Below are 20,018 nucleotides of genomic sequence, written 5' to 3'. Positions count from 1 at the left end.
CACACAGAATCATAGACTGAGCCAGAGTTGGTCTTGAAATTCATTACTCGGGAATCTTAAAAAGAAGAAGAAAAACAAAAAACAAAACAAAAAAACAGAGGCGGCGATGGACCAAGACCAGACGCAATCCTTCCACCAGTCCGCAGTCTGTGCACGCACCCCTTTCCGACCGGGCGTCCTTCCGCCTATCCGTCGCGGTGTAGATGAGTTCCGGCGCCCGGCTCTACTTCCGGTGGGGAAGGGAAAAGGAGGACACCGCCGGAAGCGGGGAAGGTGCTGTGTAATCAGTCGGTCGCTGAGGCTCTCGCATCTCCCAAAATGCCCGATTACCTGGGTGCCGACCAGCGGAAAACCAAGGAGGACGAGAAGGACGACAAGCCCATCCGAGGTTAGTGGACGCGGCCGAAGTGGGACCGACGCGGGTGCGGGTGACCTGCTGCCGGGCGCGGACGGACCGGCTGCGTCCCGGGTTGACGCTCCATGGCGGCCGAGTCGCCTTGGCGCTCACCCCACGGTCTGTATTGAACTTCCTCTCGGTTCTCCGCTGTCCGTGGGGCGCTTGTGGAAGGAGCTCCGCGCTGCGCCGGGCCTTCCAGGCTTTCCTGGAGCTTCCCTGGCCGTCGGGAAGCGCTGGTTCGCGCCTGCAATCCCGGCCTCTCAGGAGGCTGCCATCCGAGGATCGCGGGCTGGAGAATCCCCGAGACGCGGAGCTCCCCGTGGCACCGAAAGCCGGACGTGGAGCCGCGGCTCACGTGGTGGAGCAGAAACCTCGAACAACAACAAAAAGCTAGGGACAGCGCCCAGGCCCTAAGACCGACACCAAAGACTCAGACGTTTCCAAACCTTGCTGGTGGTTGTCCCAGTCCCTCAGTGTGACTGCCAAAAACCTCAGATATAATTTTCCTGTAAGGCACCGTCATGTATTTGACTAGATAGTAATGGCTTCACAAGGTTCAAAACTCAAGAGTTAGAAGACATAGATTTGAAAAGTTGGAGGCCACATACCATTTCACATGTCTTTCTAGACATGTTTCTACGTCTACACAAGACATGTCCGCGTCTATTTGGTTTGTTTTTTTGTATAAATGTAGCATACTGGAATACTCGGCCATTATGATGCTTATTTATTATCTTTAAGTAGTTATATCAAGGGGTTTCAGTTCAACAAGTCAGTGTATAAGTATGACGCATCTTGATCAGTGTTACCCCTTCCGTCTTTTACCTCCACATCATTCCTTTTAATGCTGAATTTTAGTTTTCTCTGTGTGTGCAAAATGTCCCGTTATATGGGTGTGTACAATGAGATAATAATGGACATTCAGGCTTTTCCTGAGACATCTTGTTCATGAAATTACCACATGTCTGTTACAATGAGGGGGTTTTAAAACTAGAGTAGTATTTTTTTTTTTTTTTTTGCCCGTCCTGGGCTTAAGCTCAGGACCTGAGCACTGTCCTTGGACTTTTCTCAAGGCTAGAGCTCTACCACTTGAGCCTTAGCACCACTTCCGGCTTTTTCTAAGTATGTGGTACTGAGGAATCGAACCCGGGTCTTCATGCATGCTAAGCAAGCACTCTACCACTAGGCCACACTCCCAGCCCCTAGAGTTGTATTTTTGATAGTGCCAACTCACCCTCCACGGAGACTGTGCCAGTTGACATGTTTTCACTTGGAGCATGAAATATGCCCACCATTTTGAAAAAATTTTTTCACTAGTAGTTGTTTTTGTAGTTTCATCTTTGTGCTGTTTTCTTTTTTCTTATAAGCTACTTTGAAATGTCATATTTTGTTTCTTTTTTGTGGTATGGTGTAACTCTTCTAGCATCCTTTCTTCATCACTTATGGCTTCATCCCAATGAAAGTTTTCTTTGTTCCATGGCTTTTCTCTTTAACATATTGTGTATGTATGTGCACCCATAATGGACCTGGTCCCTGACCCTGTACTTGTTTTAAGGCTAGTGCTCTACCACTTGAGTCGCAGCTCCACTTTTTTGTGTGTGTTGTTAATTGGAGATGAGTCTTATAGACTTTCTTGCCTTCACTGGCTTTGAACTGTATTCCTCAGATCTCAGACTCCTGAGTAGCTAGGATTACAGATGTGAGTCACTGGATCCCAGTTCTCTGTCTGTCTGTCTGTCTCCCTCCCTCCCTCCCTCCCTCCCTCCTGGGGCTTGAACTCAGGGTCTGGGCACTGTTCTTGAGCTGCTTTTGCTCAAGGGCAGCACTCTACCACTTGAGCCATAGTGCCACTTCCTGCCTCTACTGTTTATGTGGTATTGAGGAATCGAATCCAGGATCAAGGGATCTACCACTAAGCCACATTCCCAGCCCCTTTCTGAATTTTAAGACACTGAAAACCTCAGAGGTGCTCTACCTATTCCAGTACCTAAGTCACAGCTGAGCTATGGAAATTTAGGATTTCATCTGTTTGTACTGATATCTGTGTTTTTCTAGGTTATTATCCTTCATACAGTATTTTATGTATTCATTTGTATCTTCTTGGATCTTTTCAGAAGTGATGAAGATTAATCTATTATTTCTGGTTTTCAGGTGATGAAATCAATGCTCAGAGAGATTAAATTTTTTTTCTTCAGAAATTACCAAGTAAATACATAACCTTCCATCCCCCCTCCCCCACCCAGCCTATTCCACAACTTAGCCATGATCGTGTTTTATACATGTACTATAGAAAACACAGAGTAGGTGGATATGTACTCCATGTTTGTCTTCCTTTCCCCAATTAGCTAAAAGCTCTTTAAATCTGTACACTCTTGAATATTTATGTTTATAAACATGTTTATCATAATAATCATAAACGTGATTTTTATTCAATTTTTGGAACTCAAAACATTTGAACGTAAAGTTATCAGCGACTTCTTGTTGAATCTCATGTGTCTTACCTTTTTTTTTTTTTTAAGCCCTGGATGAGGGAGACATTGCCTTGTTGAAAACTTACGTAAGTCCTTTAAATGACTATAAACAGTAGATGTAGTTTTTATAAATATAATGTTTCTTAATGTAAGTCTGGTACTCTATTGAAAACATTTGAAATAATCACACCAATGTTGACTTTTCACAATGTATATTGCTGAATTAGCTTAGAATTTTAAAGTTTAAGTGCATGCAAATGGTGTATTTTCATTTGGTACTTTGCTTGCTGGCATAATAGGGGAAAATCATGGGTTTAGGAGTTTTTCTGAGAATGATATTCTCCTTGTTTCTACTTCACAAGCTTTGTGATAATAAAAAAACTGTAAAGATTTTGTCATTTAATTAAAAACTATTAAGTCACCAGTGACACATGCCTATAATCCTAGCTACTTAGAGGGCTGACATCTGAGGATTGCAATTCAAAGCTAACCCAGGCAGGAAAGTCTGGGGAACTCCCAATGAAAAACTACTTAGAAAAAGCCAGAAGTGGCACTGTAACTCAAGTAGTAAAACTCTAGCTTTTAGCAAAATTGCTCAGGAATAGCATCCCGGGTCCGAGTTCAGGCCCCATGACTGACAATAAAAACAAAACAAAAAAAACCTGTTAAGACTGTAACTTAATATATATTTTTTTTAAGTCTTGTTTAGTTGTTGGTATGCTGATATCCTAACAATACTCATCTTCATCACTCAGGGGCAGAGCACTTACTCTAGGCAGATCAAGCAAGTTGAGGATGACATCCAACAACTCCTTAAGAAAATTAATGAGCTCACTGGTATGTATCTATTCCCATTTCCTTTCTTTAAAGGGTATGCTAAGAGCCAGGAGTGTGGTCTAGTGGTAGAGTGCTTACCAAGCATACACGAAGCCCTGGGTTCAATTCCTTAGTACCACTTGCACAGAAAAAGCCAGAAGTGGTACTGTGGCTCAAGTGGTAGAGCACTAGCCTTGAGAAAGCCCAAGGATAAGCTGGGCGCCATGGCTCACACCTGTAATCCTAGCTACTCAGGAGGCTGAGATCTGAGGATTGTATTTCAAAGCCAGCCTGGGCACTAAAATCCATGAGACTCCTATCTCCAGTTAACCACTAGAAAACTGGAAGTGGTGCTGTGGCTTAAGGGGTGGGGTGGTAGTCTTGAGCTGAAGAGCTCAGAGACAATGCCCGGGCTGGCTTTGAACTGGGATCCTCAGATCTCAGCCTCTTGAGTAGCTAGGATTACAGACGTGAGCCACAGTGCCAGACTCTAATAAATCCTTTTCATTGATTTTTTGTTTTTGCAGCCAGGTTTAATGCTCATACACTGAAAAACATCATCTTCTAAGCAAGCAATGTTCCTGTTAGTCAAAGACTAGTTTAGTGAACTCCAACAAGCCACAATCTTTTTATGAATGAAGATGTGATGATGTGATTTCACAGAATATTAGATTGGCCATTATTGCCTGGTAGTTAGAAGTTTTCATTTTGGGAAATTGAGTGGAGGTTTCTGACCTACATGAAAACAGTCAAGTGTGGCACTGATTGTGTATATGTGCTAGTCTTGGGGCTTGACCTCCAGGCCTGAATGCCATCCCTGAACTTTTTTCTTGAGTCTAGCACTCAATCACTTACAGCTCTTAGTGGTTAATTTTCAGTAAGAGGTAAGACTTTACTATTTGGGCTGGTTTTGAACCATGGATCCTCATATCTGAGCTTTCTTAGTAGCTAGTAGTGGCTTGAGCCACTAGCCTCTGGTAGTATTGATTTGTTTTTAAATTTTTTGTTTGAGAATTAGTTTCACTTGGATTGACCTTACTGTACCCTCTAAACTCCTAATTTGCAAAGTTGAGAAAGATCTTGAGTCTCATAACTAGATAGAAAATGGAATTAGTGACATTTAGTGGCTAGAGGACTGAGATGTTTCTAACCTTCCCATAAATGCAACAGGGCAATTCGTACAAGTTACTCCATCCAAAGGGTTGGTAGTGCTGGAGAGAAAGCTTATTCTAGGGAAGACACGGCATTTCAGTGAATTTTGTAATTTTCTCTTGTAGGCATTAAAGAGTCTGACACTGGCCTGGCACCACCAGCACTCTGGGATTTGGCTGCTGATAAGCAAACTCTACAGAGTGAACAACCTTTACAGGTTGCAAGGTATGAAGAATGCTCATTCCACACAGAGACTTCTGTATGAGTGTCTGCATTTGAAATTTTAAGTCTTTTTTTCTTTTTTGCCAATCTTAGGGCCAAAAAAGAGCCTGGGCACTGTCTCTGAGCTTCTTTTGCTGAAGGCTAGCAATCTACCACTAAAGTCATAGTGCCACTTCCTGCCTTTTCTGTTTATGTGCTACTAAGGAATCAAACCCACGGCTTCACGCACTCTACCACTAAGCCACCTTCCCAGCTGAAATCTTATGTCTTAATTGAGAAATACGTAATCGTGTAGATGATTGATATGTTAAGAAAGGTACAGAACTAAGTATGAAAAACCTTCCTTCTTATTTTCATTTCCCCATTGCCTCTTCCTCAAACGTAATTACAGAAAAATGTTTGGTTCTGCTGTTCTTTTTCTGTAAATCTTCAAGTTCATGTCTTCATAAGAAGAAGCATACCTTGAGGTTATTTGTCAGATGTAACTACACCTTGGAAATTACTTGTTGTACTTCTTATTTTATTTTCTGTCTTTTTAAAAATTTTTATTTTATTTTTTTGTCAGTCATGGGGCTTGAACTCTGGGCCTGGGTGTTTGTCCCTGAGCTCTTAAGCTCAAGTTTTCTGTCTTTAAAAAAATATGTGATCCATGGGCTGGAAGTTTGGCCTAGTGGTAGAGTGCTTGCCTAGCATGCACGAAGACCCGGGTTCAATTCCTCGGTACCCCACATACATAGCAAAAAGCTGGAAGTGGTGCTGAGGCTCAAGTGGTAGAGTTCTAGCCTTGAGAAAAAAAAAAAAAATATGTGATCCAGGGGCCGGGAGCATGGCCTAGTAGTAGAGTGTTCGCCTAGCATGCATGAAGACCTGGGTTCAATTCCTCGGTACCACATACATAGAAAAGACTGGAAGTGGTGCTGTGACTCAAGTGGTAGAGCTCTAACCTTGAGAAAAGCCCAAGGACATTGCTTAGGCCCTGAGTTCAAGCCCCAGGACTGGTAAAAAAATAAAAATATATAATCCATAGATTGAAGGTGATTACAGTCTGTCACACACAAAGCTGTAGTAAGCATTCATGTTAAGTATTTCTCTGTGTTTACATTTCTGTATGGTAGATTACTAGAAGTGATTATGAAATAAAAATTACAATTTTGAAATCTGTGTTGTAGCTTATACCTAATCTTCATTTATTTTTATGGCCAAATAATATTCAGTCTTACCTTTCTCTTTATTGATAGTTTCCATTTGGTATGACATTGTTCCTATACTTTGTATTAATTCTAAAGATATAGCTTTCTTTAGTTCTTTGATACTGGTGTTAACCAGTATCAAACTAACAATTGAACTTCCCCCGGGCAAGTTCCTGTTGGCTGTATTATGGTCTGTGCATAATTTCTTGCTTTTTTTGGCTTTTTTTTTCTTTCCCTGCAGTATTGGTATTTGAACACAGGGCTTCACACTTTATAGACAGACACCTTAATGAAATAGTTGGGTTTAATCTTCCATGAGACTGTGTCTTTCAAAAATTTTATGGCTTGCTTAGTTAAAGTTAAGTGGAGCCTAGAATGGTTCTTTAGCAGTGGCCCCAGTTTCTGTTGTTTTAGTTTATACTGGATGCCCTGGGGAGAGACTGGTTACTTAAATTTGTTATTAGTGGTTTAGGTTCTTTAATCAACCTTTTTTTTTTTTAAGGTCATGAAAATTTTCTATATTTTCCCTTAGGTTTTTTTTTATTAAAAAAAATATTAGCATTAATTTTTGCATCATATTTCAAATGATGTATTTAACAAACAAGTATTCAAGGAGGGAATCTATATACAATCACTGGCACTTAGATTTTAGAACATAATTAAAATTAGGCTGAGGATTTGTATGTCATAGATATATATCCATCTATATAATGTAACATTATGTCTATAGAGTCATAAATTTTTATGCCTATGTAGTTGTATTTGTATTTCCAATATCATGTCCATAACATTGGGTACACAAGTATTGAGTCATTGCTCTTGTACTGTTTAGATCTAATAGCCACAGATTAAGGATACCATTCGCCTTTTGTTCCTTTGGTCTTGACTTGTCTCACTCAACATGATTTGCTCTAGATTTATCCACTTCCCTGTAAATGCCATTATTTTATCTTGTCTGTTGGCTATATAGAATTCCATTGTATATATATATATATACCACATTTTTTATATCCATTCATCTGCAGTATGGCACCTGGATTGTTTCCATTGCCTGGCTATTGTGAATAGTGCAGAGATGAACATAGCTGAGCAGGTGTCCTTATCACATCCTGGGTTATGATGTTCAGGATAGATGTCCAGGAGTGGTATGGCGGGATCATAGGGAAGGTCTATTTTCAGTTCTTTAAGAAACCTTCACACTGCTTTCCAGAATGGCTGAACTTGCTTACACCAGCAGTGCAGTAGGGTTCCTTTTTTTGCACAACTCTGCCAACATCTGTCATTGTCTGAGTTCAAAACCTTTGCCATTCTAATTGGGGTAAGGTGGTATTTTAGGATTGTTTTTATTTGCATTTCCTTTATGACCATGGTTGATGAGCATTTTCTCATGTGCTTTTCTGCTATTTTAACCTCTTCTTTTGATAAGTCTCTCTTTAGTTCCCTCGCCCATTTAGTGATAGGTTTGTTGGGTTTGGGGGAGCGGGGATTAGTTTCCTGAGTTCCCTGTAGATACTGGATATTAAGCATTAGTCTGATGTATTATTAGTAAATATCTTTTCCCAGTTGGTTGGCTGTCTCTTTTTTTTTTTTTTTTTTTTTTTTTTTTTGCCAGTCTTGGGCTTAAGCTCAGGGCCTGAGCACTGTCCTTGGATTTTTCTCAAGGCTAGAACTCTACCACTTGAGCCTCAGCACCACTTCTGGCTTTTTCTAAGTATGTGGTACCAAGGAATTGAACCTGGGTGTTTGTGCATGCTAGGCAAGCACTGTACCACTAGGCCAAACTCCCGGCCCGGTTGGCTGTCTCTCTGCTTTAGTAGCTACGCTTTTATCTGTGCAGAAACTTTTTATTTTTAGGTAGTCCCATTTATCGAGTCTCTCTCCAATCTGTTGTGACCCTGGGATTCTGTTCAGGAAGTTTTTGCCTCTGCCTATGAATTCCAGTGTCTCTCCAACTCTTACCACGTGGTAGTTTCAATGTTTCTGGTCTGATATTGAGGTCTTTGATCCATTTTGAGTTAATGCTTGTACATGGTGAAAGGCTAGGGTCAATTTTTAGCTTTCTGTATGGCTCTATAGTAGAGTTTGAACTCTGGTATTGTAATATCACCTGCATTGCTCTTTTTGCCTAGAATTGTTTTGGCTATTCTAGGTATTTTGTTGTTCCATATGAACCTTTGGATTATACCTCTATTTCAGTAAAGAATGTCTTTGAGATTTTGATGGGGATTGCATTAAATTTGTATATCAATTTTGGCAGTATGGCCAAAATATTTAGCAGTATGGTCCTCCCTACCCATGAGTATGGAATGTCTTTCCATTTCCTGGTATCCTCTTTAATTTCTTTCATTAGGCTTTTATAGTTTTCATTAAATAATTCCTTTACAACTTTGGTTAAGTTAATTCCTAAGTATTTTATTATTTTTGGGGCTATTGCAAATGGGATCATTTTCTTGATTTGGACTTCTGTTTGTGTATTGTTGGTGTACAGGAAGGCTACTGACTTTTGCAGGTTAATTTTGTATCCTGCCACTTTGCTTTATTAATTTTAGGAGTTTGGTAGTGGAGCTTATTGGTTCACTCAGGTAGAGGATCATGTCATCTGTGAATAGGGATAGTATAATTTCTTCTTTCCCTATGTGGATCCCTTTGATGTCCTTCTCTTACCCTATTGCTCTGGCAAAGGGTTCCAGCACTATATTGAAGAGAAGTAGAGAGAGTGGGCATCCCTGTCTGGTTTCTGATTTTAAGGTAAATGGTTCTAGTCTTTCACCATGTAGTATAATACTGGCTGTAGGTTTTTCATATATGGCTTTAATTACTTTAAGGAATGTACCTCTTATTTCTATTTTTTCTAGTGCTTTTAACGTGAATGGATGTTGTATTTTCTCAAATGCCTTCTCCATGTCTAGAGAGATTATCGTATGATTCTTATCCTTAGCTCTATTGATATGATGTATTACATTGATTGACTTGTGAATGTTAAACCAGCCTTGCATCTATGGGATGCACTACTTGATCGTAGTGTATAATTTTTTTTGTAGTGTATAATTTTTAAAATTTGTTTCTGGATTCTGTTGGCTAGTATTTTATTGAGGAGTTTTGTGTCTGTGTTCATTGGAGAGATAGGTCTGTAGTTTTCTTTTTTTGTTGGGTCTTTCTCTGGTTTGGGGATGAGTGTAATATTAGCTTCATAAATGAGTTTGGTATGGCTCCTTTGCTTTTTATCAACCTTTTTGCTGTTGTAGGTGTACAAAGATAATCAATGCTGATTCGGAGGACCCAAAATACATTATCAATGTGAAGCAGTTTGCCAAGTTTGTGGTGGACCTCAGTGACCAGGTGGCACCTACTGACATTGAAGAAGGGATGAGAGTTGGGTAAGATTTCTATTTGCAGTGTGCTTCTTTCACTAAAGATACCATGAAACATTTATTTAATGTACAATTTAATTTACTAATGTACAATTTAGTAATGAAGTACAGTTACACTTCCCACTGGCTTCACCTTCTCATTCTTACTACTATTGCTTATGTATGGCTTCAAATGTCATATTTAAGGGTAGAATTTTAGAGCTGAGCTTACCAGTCCATTTAAAATGGTTTAGGTAGGGGAAATGCTTGCTTGCGGACATTTATGATGATAAATGGTTACAATCATTCAGAAAACATTTAAAAATCATTCCTTTCCCTTTGTGTCAGGAGTTCATTGCTATCCTTTGAAGCATAGGCCATTTTAGATTGGTTTTGATGTCTTGAGTTTTCACACTGTTTACGTAACTTGTGGAGATCTGTTTCTTATGCTTGCTTAAAATAAGGTTTTGAGGCTAAACAATTAAATATACAAACCTTGTGAAAATGTAAAAAACATGATTGTTTTTTTTTATTTCCTTAGTGTGGACAGAAATAAGTATCAAATTCATATTCCACTGCCTCCTAAGATTGACCCAACAGTGACCATGATGCAGGTAAGATACTATGTGAAAAACAGTTGGCATGACTTGCAATATAATTGTCTCTATGCCCATAAAAGTGAAAAAAAAAAAAACTTAAACTGTTAATACACAGGTATGTGCTAAAGAGTTACCAAACTTAAAGACATTCAAATGTGAAAGTCTTCAGTGGTATTCTGTCGAGCTTGTTAATATCCTAATATAATATACAAGTACTTCTAGGACATGGGGCAGTGTAAGTTCATTTTCAGTAAAGTTCTTGTTATGGTCTGATTTATCTTAATGAGACTGAAGTCTATGACTGCTGCAATTATACCCCTTCAGGTGGAGGAAAAACCTGATGTCACATACAGTGATGTTGGTGGCTGTAAGGAGCAGATTGAGAAATTGCGGGAAGTAGTTGAGACCCCACTGCTTCATGTAAGTGTTGCATTTAAATTTCTTTGTGTAAGCACATAATAGTTAATTGTGTATTGGTCACTAAATTACTTGTATATTAGTTTTGGGTTTAATGGTTTCCTTAATGAAATTTTTTTTTTTTTTTGAGAGCTAGAGGTATGGAAAGGTAAGTTTAAGAGGAGAGCAGCCGAAACATATTGAGTGGTTGTGTATTTTTAGAAAGAAAGATTTGCTGATTACATTGTCAAAGGAAATGGAGACATAATCTCTAACAATATGTTAGATACATTGCAGGTATAGAAGAAGGTAGGTGTTCTTATTCTTCAAGAGGAAAAAAACTAAACTTGGGAGAATAATGGAAAGCAGCAACAGTGCTTTCATTCTTTAAATACTGTTTTGGAAGTATACTTTATATCCATACCAGCCTGAGCTTTGATCTTTTACTTGTTCTGTGTTCCTGGGATGATAGCCACGTGCCAGTTAGCCCAGATATTGTAGTTCTGTGACTGAGATAACAGATGTGTGAATGCACACCCAACCATTGGTTCAGTTGAGGTCTCCTGAAATTTTATTCCTGGACTGGCCTCTAACTGTGATTCCCCAATATTTACCTCCCAACTAGCTATGATCACAGTCTTGAGCCACTGCACCTGACATGAATACTAGGTTTTTAAAAATACATTTTATTGTTACATTATTAAGGGGTTGTGCAGAGGGGTTACTGTTAGGTAATTAGTTCTTTTTGGACACTGTCACCCCTTCCTTTGCTTTCTCCCAACACTAGCTCTTGAAAATGAGGGAAACATTTTGTTAAGACTCAGTACATGCCCTACATGTTGATGTGGAATCGAGTTTGGTCATTTCTTTTTCTTTTTAGATTTTATATCTTAGAATAAGGCTATTTTCTTATTTAGGTAACACATAAAAATTGTAGACCTGTTTTTTGGTGTCTTATTTTTATGATACATAAGTAAGTGTAAAAATTGTGTCCTTTTTTACAGCCAGAGAGGTTTGTTAACCTTGGTATTGAGCCTCCAAAGGGAGTGCTGCTGTTCGGGCCCCCAGGCACAGGCAAAACACTGTGTGCCAGGGCAGTGGCTAATAGGACTGATGCTTGCTTCATTCGAGTGATTGGATCCGAACTTGTACAGAAATATGTTGGTGAGGTAAAGTACATTTTCCAAAATAAATGAATTTGCAGCTCTGTAGAAGATTTATAAGGTGTAAATAAAATTTTAACTATCATTCCACATTGAGGAACTAAGTCCTGAAATTTGTGGAATGATTAACTATAATTACTTTAGAAGCCAAGAAGCCAGCAGCCTCTGCCTGTGATCATTTGGAAGCAAGGATGAAACTTCATACATATTTGGTTTGTGACGTTAGACCCCAGAAATACTGCATAAATGAAATCTTATTTGAGGGACAATTTCTTGTGGTTTTCTGAGAAACACAGAACATGGTATGTCTGTATGTATGCTCATGGTTATACTTAAGGAGTGAGTCTAGGGATATAGATATTTAGATAGATAGATAGTCTGAAAACTATTAATGATTAGTATATCTAAGAAATAGGAATTAGAGAGGGGCTGGGCCTGGTGGCTCATGCCTATAATCCTAGCTACTCAGGAGGCTGAGATCTGAGGATCAAGGTTCAAAGCCAGCCCAGGCACTAAAGTCTATGAGACTCTTATCTCTAATTATCCACTTAACTGGAGATGGTGCTATGGCTCCAGGGGTAGGGTGGTAGCCTTGAGCTGAAGAGCTCAGGGACATTACCCAGGCCCAGAATTTAAGCCCTACAACCTGCAAAAAAAGAAAGGGGAGCTGCATGAGTTGGTAAGATGAAGGCTGTAATTTCTTCTAGTTTTTCTGAGTAGAATGATGCTTTTATTTGGTTTAGCTAACAAGAATTTTCAAAATAGCTTTGGATAGTAATGATTGGGCATCCTGCAGGAATAATGAAAAGTGTGAACAAAAATACTGTTCATTGTATTTTAAAACCAACTCTGGATTAATACATCAACTTTTCTCATTAGGGGGCTCGAATGGTTCGTGAGCTCTTTGAAATGGCCAGAACAAAGAAAGCCTGTCTTATCTTCTTTGATGAAATTGATGCCATTGGAGGTATGAATGATATTTTAATGCATCAGTTTAGGATTAGGTTTCATGAAAGCTCTGAAGTGATATACATTAGACTTCTATGCTTTTTTTTTTAAAATTGTGATTAATAGAAGGGTTACATTATATTGACCAGATAGAAGGTGTGTAACTTCACAAACACTGATACCCTTTCTCATGACATGGTCCCTATTTCCCTCCCATCCTTCCCACCCACCACCCCCCCCCACTCATCTTGATTTCCCCCCTTCCCTATCCAATTTCAAATGACCAATTAAGCACATATAAAATATATCAGATAACAAGGTGAAATATTGTAACAATATGAGATAACCAGGGATGGCAAAAGAGATGAGAGATAACATAGTACATTAAGGACAACAATCACTCATTATATGGCTTTTGTTTCCTTATCCTAGAGATCCTTATGTTTAGGGTCATACTATTTGGCCTAATGTCTCTAGATTTTGTTCTATTGTAAATCTCTGTTAGGAGAGCCCAAGATTTCTACTGAATATGACAAATGAGGGAGACTATTGGGCCTATGTTCCTTTCATTCTGGCTTACTTCACTTACTATGATTCTTTCTAAGTCTTTCCATTTCCTAAGGAATGGGGCGATGTTGTTCTTTCTGACAGCAGCATAGAATTCCATTGTGTATAAATACATCTTGTTGATTCACTCATCAACTGAGGGACATCTGCGTTGGTTCCATATCTTTGCTATGGTAAATAGTGCTGCAATGAACATTGTTATGTCCTTGTTTCTGGACGATTGGGTAAATGCCAAGTAGTGGAATTGCTGGGTCATAGGGGAGTTCTATGTTTAGTTTTTTGAGGAACTGCCATACTGCTTTCCATAGTGGTTGAATGAGCTTGCACTCCCACCAACAGTGTAGTAGTGATCCCTCCTGGCCACATCCCTTCCAGCATCCGTTGTTAGATTTTTTTTTTTCTCCTAATACTAGGGCTTAACCTCAGGGCCTCAAGCTGTCATTTAGCTTCTTTTCCAATCAAGTCTGGCATATTAAAGCCAGATTTCATAAACATTAGGGATAACCTAGAAAGGAAAAATAATTTTTTTTTTAAAATCAGTCCTGGTGCTTGATCTCAGGACCTGAGCACTGTCCTTGGGCTCTCTCAAGGCTAGCACTCTACCACTTGAGCCACAGCACCACTTTTTCCAGGGCTTCCTGCATGCTGGAAACTCCTGGCCCTAAAAGAATTATTATATAGAATTGACATGTCAAAGCCTTTGTTTTTGTACAAATTTCATTCCTATGACACATTTCCACACTTTAACAGTGTGATAAATGCATTGTACTCATAAACTGGCATGTTGAATTGAAACTCCTTTGTGCAACTACATAAAGATAGTGATATATCACTTTTTCCTAAAGTTTGCTGACTAGAATTATGCCTTTATTTAACAATGTAACTCTAGGAACACTTCAAGTCTTAAACTTAGTGCTCTTTAGTAGAAATGGAAAATATTTGATATTGACACTAATAGAATCAATTTAGAACCCAGGACTTCATGCATTCTAGGCAAGTACTCTACCTTTAAGCCACATTCCCAGCCCTGTGAATTCTTCCTAAAGCAAAGATTCCCCCTCTAGTTTTATGTAGAATAGGCTATTCTAGGATTTGATTCAAAGCAGTTTGTGTACTTGGCCAGAGACTCCAGTGCAAGCTATGTGCAGCACTAGCACAAGTGCCCATGTACTTCTTTTTTGTATTCTCAGGGGCTCGATTTGACGATGGCGCTGGAGGAGACAATGAGGTACAGAGGACAATGTTGGAGCTGATCAATCAGCTGGACGGTTTTGATCCTCGAGGCAACATTAAAGTGCTGATGGCCACAAACAGACCTGATACTTTAGATCCAGCACTGATGAGGCCCGGGAGACTGGACAGAAAGATTGAATTTAGTCTACCTGATTTAGAGGTAAGAAAAGAATTTCATTATAGAAAAAGAATGAATTTTTTTTTTCCCCTGTGATTTGGTTTGTTTTAATACTTGTTGATTCCTATATTTTTAGGGTCGGACTCACATCTTTAAGATTCATGCTCGTTCAATGAGTGTTGAGAGAGATATCAGATTTGAACTGTTAGCTCGACTGTGTCCAAATAGCACTGGTAAGTGAAGAGATGCTGCTTATTTTACTGGTCTCTATTTGAGCTGCTTTAATTAAGGCTATTCGGTTTCTGTTTGTTTGATATAGGAGCTGAGATTAGAAGTGTCTGCACAGAAGCTGGTATGTTTGCAATCCGAGCACGGCGAAAAATTGCAACTGAAAAGGATTTCTTGGAAGCTGTAAATAAGGTCATTAAGTCCTATGCGAAATTCAGTGCTACTCCACGCTATATGACATACAACTAAGCCTCATAGGCTTGCAAATGAAAACATTTCCTTCAGTTGTAATCCTAAACTTGTATTTGATATTAACGACCTTGCAACAAAATAAATGATTTCAAAGTTGTGTGCTTTCAGATTTCTTTTCTCTGTAGTATGAGGTGGTATTTAATATGATTAGGCAGAAGAAGTTTGTTATAATGTCTATTCCTATTTAAAGATTTCATACAAAGTGCTTACTAAGACTGTGGATATTCTTGACCTAATCGTATACAAAAACACTGTTTCCTAATTTATTTGTGAGGTAAAATAATCTATTAAAAGTGAAAGAAACATTTGCTATATTTTGCTTTGCCATTGGACTGGTTTCACATTAATCAAGAATTGGTGATGTTAATGGATTGTGAAGTAGCAGCCAGGAAAGCAGAAGAAAGTACATATAATTTGGAAAATCCAGAATTGGCTTCATAGAGAAAAGTTACTATTTTTATAAATTATAAACTTCAGTTAGACTTCTTATGTATACTATGTTGTTTTAAATTTCATTGTAAAGGTGGTGTACAGAGGCGTTACAGTTACATACATCAGGTAATGAGCACATTTCTTTTTGAACAGTGTCACACCTTCCCTCATTTTCTCCCAGTTTTTCCCTTTCTGACCCCCTCTCCCCAAGTTATATAGTTCATTTCCAACATAGTATCTAATATCCCTGCTGAATTGATTCACCTTTTGTCCCACCGTTGTTTTATTTTTATACAGGCCCTGGGACTTGAACTCAGGTCCTAGCACTCTTTTGTACTCAAGGCCAACAGTGTATCATTTGCACTACACCTCCATTTCTGGAATTTTGGTGGTTAATTGACGATAAGAGTCTCAGGGACTTTCCTGCTTAGGCTGGTTTTGAGCCATGATCATCAGATCTCAGCCTTCTGAGTAGCTAAGATTTCAGATGTGAGCTACTGGCACTTGGCAATATGATGTTATTTAAAAAAAATATTAGAGCTCTCAATAGTTGTCTTTAAAAATTATTTCTTGTGCAAGTATCATCAAATCCCCTTTCCTACCAAAATTATGCTTACCACTGGAAATACTGAAGCCAAAGCACAATAACCAGTGTTTTTATTGAAGTTTAATATAAATAAATAGAAAATAGCAAGAGCTGGGTACATTTTTTTGTTACAGAAGAAAAAGTTGACAGAAGAAATGCAATAAAGTTTTCAAGTAGAAAAATTAGAGCCCTTCATTCATAAAATCCAACCAAATTCTTTCTTCCTTGATTTTTGATCAGAAAATCTATTCTTTATAATTCTGCTCTAGTCTTTTTGTTGGTTTTTTGAGGTATAAAGTAAAGCAGATCACTTTCAGGTTATGCATACAACAAAATATATCCAAGTAAATGAATGGAGATATGTGATTTTGAGTGTTCAAATTTACTAAATACAAACATTCACAACCATTGTCGTGTAGTCTTATCCAAAAATCAGAGCAGCTTGAATAGGGTGTGTTGAGCTCACTCTGGCCTAACATAATAAAAACTAACTAATCTTGACATTTCCGTTACATATTAAGATGGTTACATATTAAGTATACAATGATACAATCATTAGGGTACACAGCTGCTATTTCCAGTGTACTGTTCCTATGATGCATAGTAGTGAGGTATATTAAGTGCATTCTGATTTGTATTACTTTGAATTATAATGGGGTCATTAATAGATGACCCCATCATAAGCTGAGGAGAATTTGTACCTAAGTGTGGATATCATACATGTCAAGATTGATAAGTCAGGATGCAAAATACTGTGATTTTAGGAAAGTGTCCTGTAAGAATTCCTTCAAAAGCATTTTTAACATTTGGAAAGTGTAACTTATAAAACACAAAAACACTTCCTGGATGCTGCTCAGGTTTATCTCTTACACAAAAGCAAGTATAATGAAAATCCTCTTATTATTTCTTTTAAGGCAAAAAGGTTTTTTAAATGCTCAGCTTTCATTGATTCTGAGTAAATGAGTACATAGCTAACTTTTGACTTTTTTTTAAAAAGAGATTTGAAGTGTTTAAAAACTGTTAGATGCATATTGATTAGCTGTCTATTTGGAGAATTATAGATATTTTCAATCAGTTATCAGACTTTTATTAGCACTCTAAACTGTTAGGAATCTAAACATCCTGTCCAAAAAGCATTCCTGAAAGGTACACACACACACACAAAAAGACTACACCATTTTTGCAGTTACTAAAGCATACAGACTCAGCAAGGAAGCTTTGTTTCCCTTGAGACTTTACATCGAAGTACTGTCTTTAAAGGGGCAGATGAAATAGACAAAGCCATCCCCACCACACCACAGACCCTTCCCTCCCTCATCCCCACACAAGGGCACACCCCCCACCCCCTACCCCGACACACAGGAAAACACACCTACAACACCATACACACAAGAGGGAAGACTCATTTTCTCAAAATACACACTCACAGGCCAATAGGATACCTCCTTTCTGCAAACACGTAAGAATACATGGTCAAACCACACAGAATGGGGGGTATTTTAGACTGCAAACTACAAATGAGCTACTCCCAGGGCTTGAAGAGGATCCATACCCTTCCATTTCTCTGGGGCCCTCTCTGGATAAGATTTGCAGTTGGGATTCTCACCATTAGCTGCCACGTGTTTATGGAAAACCAGGGTGTATGATGATGCACTGCAATTTCCTGGTCCCTGGTCTGCATCCATGAGGTCCCTCAGCCATCCATGAGGCAGACATGGACCATTGACACATTGTGCAGGAGTTGAGGAAAATTTTGCAAGACCTTCCTGAAAATAAGACTTTACCATATTATCATAAGGAAGAATTTGAATCAGGACTGAAAAGTAACAAGGTGTAATAAGGCATATAGTGCAACTATTTAGGCCTGGGAAGAGCAGTAAGCTTATACACTAATTCTTTGGAAGATAAAAAAAACATTTTTTACAAAACCATTTTTTTCCTACTGTGTGAAACAAGACATTCAGGGTATTTACATATAGGTGAAATGGGTTATTTTTGAACTACATTCTCAGATGTAAGAGCAAAATATATTTCCCCACCTCTGGAAAGATGTAAGTGCTTTTTCTGTACATGATGAAATGCTACTCAAAGTAGGTTTGAAAAATGAAAGAACTGAATAGCAATGTATATATAAATTGTTCCCTGTACACAGTACTGTGCAGAAGGCATATGTTGAATACTGTTGCTAAAGAATATGCAACTATATATTTTTGATACTTGAGTGGCTGAAATGCTGTGGGCTGTTTTTACAAAAGTTTCTAGTATAAGCTTAGATTCTACAGCTACATGCTCTTTCAGAAGGCGAAAGTCTGTCAGAATGCAGATGTATCTGAACTTGCAAATGATGATTGCATAGAAGTTTCTACATGCAAATCTCACCTCATTGTAGGTTGAGATAACATTACAAGGGAGGAGTTCTGTTTGGAAGCAAATTCATAAAGTTACTCAGAAATCCATGCTAATATTATGTGCTAATATATCTACTATGTTAATATGCTAAGATAATTCTACTGGGATCTGACCTCTTCTGGCAGTGTGGCTTCATGAAACTGAAATAACAGTAAGAAAAAGTAGACAAATTATTAGCAGCAAATATTAACAGAGGTTCAGATAGTTTAGTTAATGCCTGTGCTTCAATTTACTGTGAGTTTGTTGTTAGAAATAACTAATAAAAGAAAGCCAAGTACCATGTTCATGCCTATGATCCTAGCACTCAGAAGACTTAGGTCAAATAGTGAGGCTTAAAAACAAACTAAAGGGCCAGGAGTTTGGCCTACTGGTAGAGTGTTTGCCTAGCATGCCTGAAGACCTGGATTCAATTCCTCACTACCACATACATAGAAAAGGCTGGAAGTGGTGCTGTGGCTTAAGTGGTAGAGCTCTAGCCTTGAGAAAGCCCAAAGACAGTACTCAGGCCCTGAGTTTAAGCCCCATGACTGGCAAAAACAAAAGCAAAGAACAAGAACTACTGAAAAATTGGCTCAGGAACCAACCTCCTCAACATTTCAATATAAAGAACATTTGAGATGAGGATTTACTTATAAGTTACGAGTTAAAAATTTTTTTTAAGTTTATTGTGCTGTTCTAGGGTTTGAACTTAAGGCCTTTTGCTCTCAAGTCTTTTTATTTGTATGGTACAAGCCCTAGGGCTCAGGGCTGTCCCTGAGGTTTTTTACTCTCTACCATTTGAGCCACAGCTTCACTTTTGTTTTTTGGTGGTTAATTGGAGATAAGAATCTCATAACCTTTGTACCTAAGCTGGCTTTGAATCATATTGCTCAAATCTCAGCTCCTGAGTAGCTGGGATTACAGGCATGAGCCATCAGCAACCAGATCAAGTGTTTTTGCTTACCGATGGTGTTCTACCACTTGAGACACACTTCCAGTTCTTGCTTTTGGAAGAGAAATGGAGCAATACCATGATAAGCAACTGGACAAATGCATACAGTAGGATTCTGTGAGACAACTGCCCTAGTCTATTTTAGGAAAAGACAAGAAAGAAGGAGCTGCTCTAGGTTACAATAAGTTTAAAGGACTAAAAGAGACATGACCAATTTCAATGAAAGACATTGCAAGTTTAGACAATCTGGGGAAATTTGAATATGGTCTGGAGTAAAAATGTTTCAGAATGAGAAAGTCGAGATGGCTGACTTAAAAAAAAAGGTTACAAACTGTTGATCACTTATATTTGTTAAAATATATAAAGAGGGGTTGGAGGCAAGGCTCGGTAGAGCACTAGCCAGTGAGCAAAAGTGGCAGGTGTTCAAGTCCCAATCCCTGACCTAAAAAAAAAAAAAAGAAAAACAATATGCAGAGAAAAAGATGTAGTAGGATATGCATTAAGGTCTTAATTAGTGCTCCTCTCTTTTCCACTTTTTCAAGGTATCCAGAATTCCTT

At 38.5% G+C, this 20,018-nt stretch overlaps 1 protein-coding gene across 1 annotated transcript; it reads left to right on the top strand.

Moving 5' to 3' along the window:
- The first annotated feature begins 246 nt into the window (after positions 1–246).
- Positions 247–15,199, top strand: Psmc2 (proteasome 26S subunit, ATPase 2). Its single transcript, XM_090332926.1, has 12 exons — positions 247–388; positions 2,917–2,954; positions 3,624–3,705; positions 4,962–5,061; positions 9,494–9,625; positions 10,140–10,212; positions 10,522–10,617; positions 11,598–11,762; positions 12,636–12,723; positions 14,462–14,664; positions 14,759–14,855; positions 14,942–15,199. Exons 1-12 carry the CDS (start codon positions 319–321, stop codon positions 15,097–15,099), a joined length of 1,302 nt encoding a protein of 433 aa, XP_090189052.1. The 5' UTR covers positions 247–318; the 3' UTR covers positions 15,100–15,199.
- Positions 15,200–20,018: the final 4,819 nt, after the last annotated feature.

The sequence above is a fragment of the Megascapheus bottae genome, chromosome 5 (assembly GCF_031878675.1).
Source record: "Megascapheus bottae isolate mThoBot1 chromosome 5, mThoBot2.hap1, whole genome shotgun sequence".
NCBI lineage: Eukaryota > Metazoa > Chordata > Mammalia > Rodentia > Geomyidae > Megascapheus > Megascapheus bottae.
This window is presented reverse-complemented; position numbering and strand designations above follow the sequence as displayed.